The sequence below is a fragment of the Amaranthus tricolor genome, chromosome 6 (assembly GCF_026212465.1).
Source record: "Amaranthus tricolor cultivar Red isolate AtriRed21 chromosome 6, ASM2621246v1, whole genome shotgun sequence".
Taxonomy (NCBI): Eukaryota; Viridiplantae; Streptophyta; class Magnoliopsida; order Caryophyllales; family Amaranthaceae; genus Amaranthus; species Amaranthus tricolor.
The window spans coordinates 5,390,543-5,402,108 of record NC_080052.1 but is presented as its reverse complement, the minus strand read 5'-3'; the positions used below and the strand labels follow the sequence as shown (position 1 = coordinate 5,402,108).

The 11,566-nt window shown below is 33.4% G+C and overlaps 1 protein-coding gene and 1 non-coding gene across 2 annotated transcripts; both read right to left on the bottom strand.

Annotated features, from left to right (window-relative positions):
* Positions 1–113: 113 nt before the first annotated feature.
* On the bottom strand, positions 114–195 carry TRNAS-AGA (transfer RNA serine (anticodon AGA)). Its single transcript has one exon. It is a non-coding gene; the product is annotated as a tRNA-Ser (tRNA).
* A 7,015-nt stretch (positions 196–7,210) lies between these two features.
* On the bottom strand, positions 7,211–11,554 carry LOC130814564 (uncharacterized). Its single transcript, XM_057680676.1, has 5 exons — positions 11,397–11,554; positions 11,155–11,275; positions 10,953–11,056; positions 7,604–7,735; positions 7,211–7,490 (listed from the first exon to the last, which is right to left on the bottom strand). The coding sequence occupies exons 1-5, from the start codon at positions 11,397–11,399 to the stop codon at positions 7,464–7,466; spliced, it is 387 nt and encodes a 128-aa protein (XP_057536659.1). The 5' UTR covers positions 11,400–11,554; the 3' UTR covers positions 7,211–7,463.
* Between the last annotated feature and the right edge of the window lie 12 nt (positions 11,555–11,566).

Sequence of the window (11,566 nt, the reverse complement as noted above, 5' to 3'; positions counted from 1 at the left end):
AATGTTAGTTGGACATTTAGAACCCATTTAAAAGTCTGTAATTCATGATGATTCCCACGTCTATTACGTACAGTTTCAAAAACTAAAAGAAAAATGAATATGCAAAGATAATTCGTGAGCGGCAGGATTCGAACTTGCGCGGGCAAAGCCCACATGATTTCTAGTCATGCCCGATAACCACTCCGGCACGCCCACTTTTAACCACTTTGTAATTACTTCGTAATTTAAATTTATATAGACTATCTATAATGAAGGCTTCCTTCCTTCTTAACCACCACTAATTAGTAGGGCTGTAAATGTGGTCAGAAACCTGTTTTACCGACTTGTTACCGACCGATACCGAACCCGTTTTTGACCGAATACAAGTGACCAGATACCGACCGCTACCGAACCCGAATGGTGACCGAAACCGTTTCCGACCTGTTTTACACATACCGAAACCGACCGGTACCGAACTTGTTTTAAACCGAAAACCGTTTTCAACCTGTTTTTATCATACCGTGACCGACCGATACCGAACCTGTTTTCAGACCGAAACCTATTTTCGACCCGCTAATACCCGTTTTTAACCGACCGTTTTTGACCGAATCTATATTGTACCGAACCTGTATTATACCGAACCTGGAACCTGTTTTGTACCGAACCTGTTTTGTACCGAACCTGTTTTGGACCGAACTTATCTACATAATTCTTCTAAGTTGTCAAAATATAATAAAATTTTATATAAAATAGTTAAATTAAACTTAATTATATTATTTCTATATGATAAAAATTAAATTAAATATAAATTTTTATAAAATAAATATATAAATTATAAGTTAATATATATTAACTCAGTAATTTAGTAAAGCCTTTTTCTTTTCTAAAAAATTAAGTATAAATTTTACAAAACTCAGAAATTGCAAAATTACATAAACATAGTTCATACTTTGCAACCAATATAATTACCAAGTTCAGGTTAATTTCCTGACTAATTAATACTGTATTAAAATCAACATATAACAATATAAACCAATACAAAATATTAACCTATGAAATTGATAAACCACTTTCATTTCATTTAATAGTTTAGACGAAATTTAAAATAGATCCATTACATTTTTTTCCCTACCAATAATATAAACATCAATAATCCTAACTACACAAAAAGTCTTTTCCAAATTTTAGTTATGCATAAGAAATTGCAAAACTAAACTAATTAGATTTCTGCCTCAATCTTGGAGAACTCCGAGACCCATTTGGAGAAACAGAACCCTTGTTATCCCCATTTTTTTTACTCCTCTTTTTAGGAGTAACAGACACATTCTTTTCTTTAATTTTCTCAGAAGTATAACTCATTTCATCACTTTCATCTTCTTCCTCCTCTTCAATCACCACCTTAGATCTCCTGCTCCTAGTCCTCAATGCGACACCGCCTTTCAATAATCTGTAAGGAACTGCTCCACCAAACTTAGTGTACCTTAAGATCATATAAAAGTAACAACTTTCAGATACTGAGTATTATGATTAAGAGCATGAGATGGAAAAACGACAGAAAGTTATAATAAATAAAATAAAAAAAATATAAATTAATTATAAAATATAAATTGGGCGCTCAGATATGATAATTTGGTAAAAAACCAAATTACAAGAAAAAAATCTTCATAGAGCACTACACTTACCTGAAGCATTATCATCATGATCAGTGTTATTTTCCTCAATAACACTTAATATCTCCTTCGCATTTTCCTCGGGTTCAAACCCAAATAGCCAATTTCGCGTTGTCACCAAAATTTCAACATTTTTTGGTAACAAAGAAGATCTCAATTTGTTAAGGATCCGACCACCAACACTAAAAGCAGATTCAGATGCAACAGAAGTAATTGGAATGGCTAGAATATCTCTAGCCATTAGTGCGAGTGTTGGATAAGAGGTAGACTGTCCCTTCCAATATTCAAGAACATCAAAACCATCATAATCAACAACAAGAGACATGGCCAAATAAGAGTCCACATCACCTCTCGCCGTCCTAGATGCAGAAATACGAGGAAAATCATGACGTAACTTGCGCATTTGGAACGGACGAGGAGGACCAAGGTTTGACGGAGAGGGTGCAACAGGAGCAGATTGAGTGGTATTCATATAACATTCATATAAAGCAACAAACGCAGCAAGCACATCATTTACCTTTTGTTCAACCGCAGTAGGTACATACAGCATAGAATAATAATCACTAAGGAAAGTCATCTTAAAACGTGGATCAAGTAAAAAGGCAAAAGACAGAACCATAGAATGATCGGACCAATATTTATCAAACATTTCCCACATAGGAGCAGCCATCTTTCTCACAGCATCACTAGGATCTTGGTGGGAATCAGTCAAAATCTTTTCAATACATATTATGCAAGAAAGGTACAAATTTGCAGTGGGATATTTTGAACCAGAAAAAAGCTTGGTAATCTCATAGAATGGCTCAAGAAAATCACAAATATCTTGAATTGTATCCCACTCATTCTCAGAAATAATATCAACATCAATATCCCTTTCACGAACAAGATATAAATCAATAGCATCCTTTACCTCAAGAGCCCTATGAATCATGTCATAAGTAGAGTTCCATCTAGTGGAAACATCCAAAACTAATTTACCCTTTGATTGCAAACCTTTATCAATTTTAGCTTTCTCAAAATTTGTAAGTCGAAAATCAGAAGAATCAACATATATAACAACCGCACGTAACTTAGTCACGGAATTATCAACAAGTTTAAAACCCTTTTTAACAATAAGGTTCAAAATATGAGCACAACACCTTATATGAAAATACTTGCCATCTAAAGGGAGAGGAGAAGAGGAGTGCAAATCACGTTTTAGTTTTTCAACCATCCTATTATTAGAGGAAGCATTATCAAGTGTGATTGAAAAAACTTTTCTACCTATATTCCAGTCATTCAACAAACCTTTCACAAACATGAATATAGATTCACCATCGTGGGGTGGGGGAAAACGGCGAAAATTTAACAAAAGGGAATGCAATTTATAATCATCATCGATGAAATGGGCAGTAAGGGCAAAATATGAACGCGAAGTACATGCTGTCCATCCATCACAAGTTAAGCATATACGACTCTTACAAGATTGCATATTGTCAAATACTAGTTTTTTGTACTTTTCATGTTCACCCATTACGCATTTAGTTATCGTATATCTAGACACATCTTTGACATTAGGATTTAACCAACGATGCAATTCTCTAGTTTTAATATGCTCTACCATACTCAAACAATATCCATGATATAATATCGAATCAGCAAACTTAAGCACGTAAGTATCATGATCATACACAACATTAGCGTTTGGGTTATTTTTTATGAACTCTTTATAACCTTTACAGCCCTCAGTATGACGTTTATAATTAGTTGTACCTGCACTACCTGGTGCTGCCGCCTCATAATCGCAGTATTTACACTTTACCGTCCGTACGTCATTGGGGTACGATACATGGTACTGATCCCAAACCGGTGACGTAATTTTTTTATGTTTAACAACTCTTCTTTGTTCGGGGACAGCCACAGCAGGGTCAGCCATACCTTAAAAAAAAAAAATTAGAGCGCAAAAAACGACTTTAAAAACATCAAGAAGATAAACAGTACATTTGAATTTATATTAGTCAGACCAAAATTTCCTATAAACATCAAGAAGATACTTTAATCAAAATCAGTCAATATGAACAAAATTTTAGAACCACCATTTTAGAGAGATAAATAGTAATGAGTTTGGTTCAAGAATACCGAAGTCAAGTCTACTATAGAAGAAGTTTCTAATCTAAATCTTTATTGGAGAAAAAGAATGAAAGATAAATGGGTAGTTGAAGGAGATTGCCATACAAATCTCCTTTATTCAAAGGTTAAGTAAAGACAAGTGAAGAGGTTGATTTAGTATTAAGATCTTATCAAACATTCATCATACGAACAAAATTTCAGAACCACCATTTTGTATGAATCTAGCAACTGATTTAGCAAATTAACCCAAACATTCATCATACGAACAAAAAAATAGAAAACAACCCAGAAAAAAAAATTAACAAAAACCTAGAATTGAACATGAACAAAAAATGAACAACAAAGAAAAAAAAATACAAAATACCTGGATTAGAGACGAGACGAGAGTAGAGAGAGAGATATCAGTGAGTGAAAGAGACGAGCCCGATATCAATGAGTAGTAGTACTGAGTAGAGACGAGAGTAGAGAGAGAGATATCAGTGAGTGAAAGAGAGAGAGAGAGCCGTTATGGACAGCCGTGTGAGGAGAGAGTGGAAAATGAGGAAAGTGGATGAAAGTTAGGGTTTGGGCTTATCAACGGTTTAGATTAGATCCCTTGATCTAACGGTTCATATTAGTTTTTTTTTTTTTTTTAAATATATTAGAGTATGTTTAATCAATGGTTTAGATTAATTGATTTCAAAATGAAGGGTTATGATTTATCATGCCTTTTGCCAAGTTGACAATCCATGTATTGAGGTTGTGCACCAATGGGATAATCTTATGTGTTTTTTTTTTTTTTTACAACTAAATTTTTTTTTAAAATATGAGTAATTCATTGATTTAATGGTTTCTAAATAAACTTATTAATTTTAATAAATAAACCTCTTTCTTTCTTATTTCTAAAATATATATATATATATACTTCTAATTATGCAACTATTATTTTATTTGCCAAAAAAAAACAATGTTATAATGTTATTGGTATTTATATAATTCTATATTGAAATTGAAAAGTCTATAAATTACACCCAAAAAGATAATCGTTAGAATAATTCACGAGTTGATTTATCAAATAGAAATAATTAACATGATATGATCAAATATATTAATTAATTATAATCGATTTATCAAGTTGAAATAACCAGACCTATGATCAAACATATCAACGTAGATGGATTTACATGTTAACTTGTCATGATTGACTTAGATAGGACGAAATAGAATGAAAAACCAATCAATTAACTTAGATCGCTGGCAGCTAGATTGATTAGATAGATTGATCACATTAGCTTAAAATAACACACCCATGGGCTAACAAGGGTCAATTCAGATCAATGATGAAGATAGATTATTAAGACAATCTAACAAACTCACATTGTGACTGTAATAACATGTTATGATCTATTAATTAACTTAGCTTAGACGAAGTTGATTAGTTGAATATATATATTAAACTCATAACTTAACCACATTTATAAAAACTTGATGTGAGGTTTCACCTTCTATCATTCTCAACATTGATAACAACATGATTTATCAAATTGAAAATAATTAACCTGATATGATCAAATATATATCAATTATAATCAATTTATCAAGTTGAAATAACCAGACCTATGATCAAATATATTAATTAACTTAAATAGAGTTCGTTTAAAATCAAACTTATCAGCGTAGATGATCGATTATTTAACTTAAATAGAACGAACTATAATGAAAAACAAATCGAATAACTTGGATCGACTTTATAATACATTGTTGACTTCATCCACGCAGTAAAATAAGATCTCGTATAAACTTAAACGGTTTAGATATATGAGAACAAGTCATATCATTATGACCGATCACATTAGTTGAAAATAACACACCCCATGGACAAACGAAGGTCAATTCAATCAGTGATGAAGATATATTATTAAGACAATCTAACAAACTTACATTGTGACATTAATAACATATTATTGTTGTAAATTGTAATTGTCTAATTGATATTAGATGAAGTCGATCAATTAACATGTTATGATCTATTAATTAACTTAGACGGAGTTGATTAGTTGAATTTGATGTCATAAAACTCATAACCTAACGACATCTATAAAACTTGATGTGAGGTTCCACCTTCTATATATCATTCCCATCATGGATAAACGCATGATCAATGACATTATGAGGCAACACGATGCGATTTTTTACCAAATTGGAACAGAATAATTGGAACATAATTGAACTGAATTAAATCATGGTTTAAATGAATTGAACTGAACCGATATCAACCAAATTAACCGGAATATCGGTTTAACTGAATTGAACCGAACCGATACCAACCAAAACTGAACTGAACAGAACTGAATCCCGGTTCAACTAAATTGAACTGAACCGATACCGACCAAAACCGACCGATTGTGACCGACCGATTCTGACCCGCATACCGATTGTGACCGACCGATTACCGATTTTGACCGCCCGGTTATGATCTGTATACCGATTACGACCTGCAAAAAACCGTTTTTGACCGACCGAATGTGACCTGTTTCCGGTAATGACCGGACCGATAAATACCGAACCTATACCGACCGACACCCGCCAAGGAAAAAAACCGGATTCGACCGGATACCGAATAAACCGACCGATACCGAAAGACTTATACGACCTGCTTTTGACCGACCGTTTTTTACCGAACCTGTTTTTGACCGACCTGTTTCCGACCTTTTAACCCGTTTTTACAGCCCTACTAATTAGGGCTTTAGAGGTTTACCTTGTTAAGTAAAAATTCAAAACCAAATTAAATTAATAATTTGGTTTGCACTTTTTTCTGATTTGTTTTAGTTTCAAATGGAAAAAAATTAATCTAGTTAAAAAAAATCATGATCAAACCTTATTTAATATTTCAATTTTAAATATTTAGTTGAGCTAATTTGGTTTCATGGTTTGTTTTGGTTATTTTGAGTTTCATTTAGGCTTGATTTGGTTTGATATTAATTTGATGCGAATTTTAATTGAAAATTTCAAAACGGATTTTAATTTGATTCGATTTTGCCTTGTTCTACAAGACCTCGTTTTCACTTTCTTACAATGGCGTTGATTGAAGGTGAGGATAGAGAACACTATACATAATCTAGTAAGTGTTGGCTAGAATTCAAATGTCATTATTCTTTTAGAAGCTTAAACGCAATAAATTATAGCAAACTTTCCCAGATCAAAATCAGCTCATTATAGCACTTTTTAGGTATACCCTTTTGCAACTCTCGTTGATATTTCATATCATATCATACAATAATCGTGCTTGCATCCTTTAGCTATCCTTTTAGAAGAAATCGCCCACAGCTACTTGATGGCTGCTATGTTCCGCGAGAAGAAGTTTTTGAAGTTTAACTTACCAATGAACATGGGTAGGCAAACCTTCTCACATGCAACCAGAGCTCACATCACAAATCAAGTATAAGGAGAGAATCTCCATTGTGCTCAAGAAATTGGCAAGACAAAAAAAGGTAACCTCAAAAGGAAATAAAGTTTCAAATTTTCATTCATCACCAACAATAGAATATAAATTTAGCTCACATCACAAATCAAGTATTTCAATATTCCGTCTTCAAAAATATTGAATAAAAGAGAAAAAAAGACTATCCCCTATCGGCACAAACAACTTCATCAGTCAAAGCCTCCAAGGAGCAGACGTTTACAATCCAAGAGACCTATCACTCCGAACAGGCATCTAATCACCCCTCAAATCAATAGTTTCTCAATAGCGTCCTGCATTTGATAACCAAAAAACCACTCAGAGATTCAATTCAGACTTTGTTCAAGAAATCAAGAATAAAATAATTAATGGCTAATGGGTATCAACTATCAAAAATAGAGGTTACCTTGAGTTGTTGGATCTGCGTTTTCAATTGACTTCCTTCATTAGAGGTAACAGAACAAGCAATCACTGGCCTAGTTACACCACATGCACGGCCAAGGGCTTGCTTTGAGGGCACAAAAACATATGGAACATTCTGCCAAGAGGAAAATAATGTTGAGAAATATTGCAGTTTGAAAGTAATTTTCTATAAGCTGAATCCGACATAGCAGATTTTACAATGCGAGCATCATCGAATAGAATTCTACTTGGAATCGACTATGAGGATAAGATCGAATTGGTAAGATTGAATCATGGGAATGTACGATCGTACAAATGAACTTTAATATGTTAAAATGTTGAGTCTACTCATAATAATTTTTTTAAGTTCAAATTATGATATAAAATTTCTCTAACTTCATTATAAGGAATGAAATGGAAAAGCTTTCAATAATTAGTTAAAACTTCAAATCAATACAATTTTTTTTATTTTTTCTTTGTAAATATGAAATATTTTCGAACGTATTTGTGTATGTAAAATATATTAGTTCAATGTGGTGTACAAGAAAAATCAATTATAAATTAGACTAAGGGGGCGTTTGGTTGGGGGTCTTAAGAAAAGGGAAAGGGAATGAAAATACCCTATTCCCTTTGATGTTGTTTGGTTTCCATTTTCAATGATTTCCTTTCCCCCATTTCAGTTTTAGGTTTACCCAAATGAGGTAAACCTCATTCCCCACCTCCCCCTCCACTTTTCCTTTCCATTCCCTCCCTCATTCAGCAACCCTACTGAAGCAGTACTCGCGCCTCCTTCCTCACCATTTTTCTCCTTCCTCGCGCCTCCATCCTCACCAAAATCGTTGGCATCTCCTTCCATTCGTCGCGCCTTGTTCATCTTCCTCAAGTTCTCATCTCTTCCTCGCGCGTCGTTCCTCCTGCTGCCTCCATTGTCAAATGTAAATGCAGACATAGGGTTCGTTTGCTTCTTTTCGATGTTTCTCTCTTTTTCGTCAAAACAGGATTCACAAATCACAACCCAGAAAAAATCAATAATTGTCTCACTCTTTCCGAAGTAGTTGTACTTCAATTCTCTATCTCTCTTTCGTTTCATCTGCTTGAAAAAACCAGACAAAAATGGCAGCGGAAGCATCTAGATCTAGTTTCAGTGCTGGTTCTGCAGATTCTTATCTTGGTAGTTTGATTAGTTTAACTTCAAAGTCTGAAATCCGTTATGAAGGCATTCTTTTCACCATTAATACCGAAGAGGCTAGCATCGGTGTTGTTATGCTGTTGATTATTGTTTGGATCTTTTTTTAGGCTTTTGATGTTTATTCTGAATGTTTGTGTAAAGGATGTGAAATGTTGATTTGTTGAGTTCTGGTTTGGCTTGTGTTTCTAGAGTGTTCTTTTTTCTTTTTTTTTTCATTTACTGATGTTTTTGAATGTGTGATACTTTTGTATTGTTTCCTGATTTGAGGTAAATTTGGTTTGAGGTTTTGTTTGATGTCTGATGCCTGATGCATTAGATTACTGGTGAAGCTTGTTTACAAGCATTCATGAAAGACATGAATGTTCATTTTTCAAGTTTATCATATAACAACTACTTATTTTTGGAGAAAATATAAAAGAATTTAAAAACTCAAATTTTAATTCCTTAATTTGAACCAAACAGTCACAAAGGGAATCATTCAGCAGTTCATTCTGTTTCCTGAACACAACCAAACGACTAGGCTAAATTAGGGGAATCCATTCCTTTCTCCTTCATTCCCTTTCCTCATTCCATTCCGATTCCCTTGTGCGAACCAAACACCCCCTAAGTTTGATAGATCGAATCGTAGGATCGATCCTACCATTCAAAATTGTATTCCAACTGAGATCGTATGATTCTACCAACATTACAATCCTATCTACCATGCACATCAATCGCTTATCTTTGGATCGTACAATCTAGGATCGTAAATTAGAATTGAGATTTTAATAACAATGATCATGATGTTATCTGTTATAGAATTATAGTTGATTATTATAAGGACAGATGTGATCGGAAGAAAACCATAATACTGAGTTTGCCCCTCAACGTCAAAAAGCTCTTACTTTAGCAACCAAAATGGAGCAAGCTTGAACAAGACTAAGAGGGTGCGCAATGTCAAAGATATTGATAGCTAAACCTTAAAATCACTCCAAGATAGAGCAAGTAATGAGGCTATGGATCCCCTTAAAAAATAAAGAAGATAATTAATGGTAGATCTTAGGCCAAGAGTTAAAGAGGACCAAGGTTATTACATAAATAACTAGGAGACCAAAATTTGAACATACAACCTCTGGTTCAAAAAATTAAATTAAATTATGGAGCCACACTTTCTATTGTAGATATATTTGATATCATAAAATGACACAAAGAGTCGGGCACCTTTAAGCCCATTTTAATTAAAACCCACCCCTTCAAACAACAATCTTTTAATAATCTTGGAAATAAAAACTAGCAAACCATTTAATTTACGCTGAATAATTTATTAAAAACAGCATTAAAGTTTAGATCATTTATAAATTATAGCCGCAATGTTCGTTATTTACAAGTTACAACCACTATAAATCAATAAGCGCAAGCATTTTAGTTAGAGTTTAAACTTACCTTTGACTTTCCAAAATACATTTGACGTAAATCACTTCTAACCCATTTTCTTCCCATCACCTTCTCATCTCCGTTCTTTCTCCAACCTAAAGCTTCAATAATGACAATTTCATTCTCCTCATTCCTCTTCAAAGTCATCAATCTCTCTTCTTATTTTTTCCCTCACAAATCAAAATCCTATTTTATTCTCTCGAGAAACTAAGAATCTTTAAGCCTTGAAGATTTTTTCTAGGGAAACTAAGAAAAGATTATTTTCTCTTGTTCTTTCTTCAATCTTTCTCAAGCTTCAACCTTCAAGATTTCGTCTGGAGGCTACTCAATACAAAGGTTAGAGGTTGGGATAGGTCATAGCTAACTTGAGGAAATCAAAGGTAAGTTTAAGCTCCAGCATGTCATCTTTACCAAAATTCAATAACAACGCTACAATGGTTGGGCTTTCTGATTTTTAGTGTCTATCATTCGTACATAATAGAACTTTGCGTCTATAATTTATAAATGACCTAAGCTTAAAGTTTGTTTTAAGTAACTTAATAGTTCCCATGTTTACCATATTAATCATTGTAGTCCGTAAATGATCTTTAAAATACATTAAGAAATAAAGATTTTGGAAGCGTATTGAAACAATTCAGAAATATCAAATTCTCATATCATAATATTAAAGTTTCGGGAAAAAAACAGCATCGAATATTCATATAGAAACAAGGAAACAAAGCAGTTTTATTAACAATATAAATACGCATACCTTGTCTTCAGCAAGTAAAGGAAGATGCAGAAGAATTTCCAAAGGCTCAGTGTCAGCAGCCATAACTACAAACTCAGCAATACCTCTATTCAGAGTTTTTGTTGCTGCAGATTCGAATAAACAAACAAGATCAAAATCCACCAAAAACAAACCCTAAAATTCACAAAAAATTTAAAGAAGTTTAATCTTGAACAAGTTTAACCTTCATTAGCGCCCTTTTTAAGTTGCTTGTAATTAGCAGCTTGTTGAACAAGGTCCATAATTGTAATTGTTAATTGAGCATCTGCCAATGGGTATGCTTTTGGATTCACGGCTTCCCCTGTCTACGCCCAAATTAACAAAAAAAAACACCAGAATATGATTAATTCATTAATCTTCAATAATCAATTAATAAGCATATAAAAACAAAAATCAAATTTGGAAGAGTTCAAGAAGAGAAATTACCATGGTGGCTGAAGAGAGGGAATAAGGGCTTTTCTCCTTGTAGAAGTATACACAATTATTAAGCAAGAAAAGGGCAGGGGTTTAATAAGGGAAGAAAAGTGTTGAACTTTATAGGAAGATTTTCCTTTGGTGGGTCTGCACTTGCAGGATGCTTTTTATATATGCATATT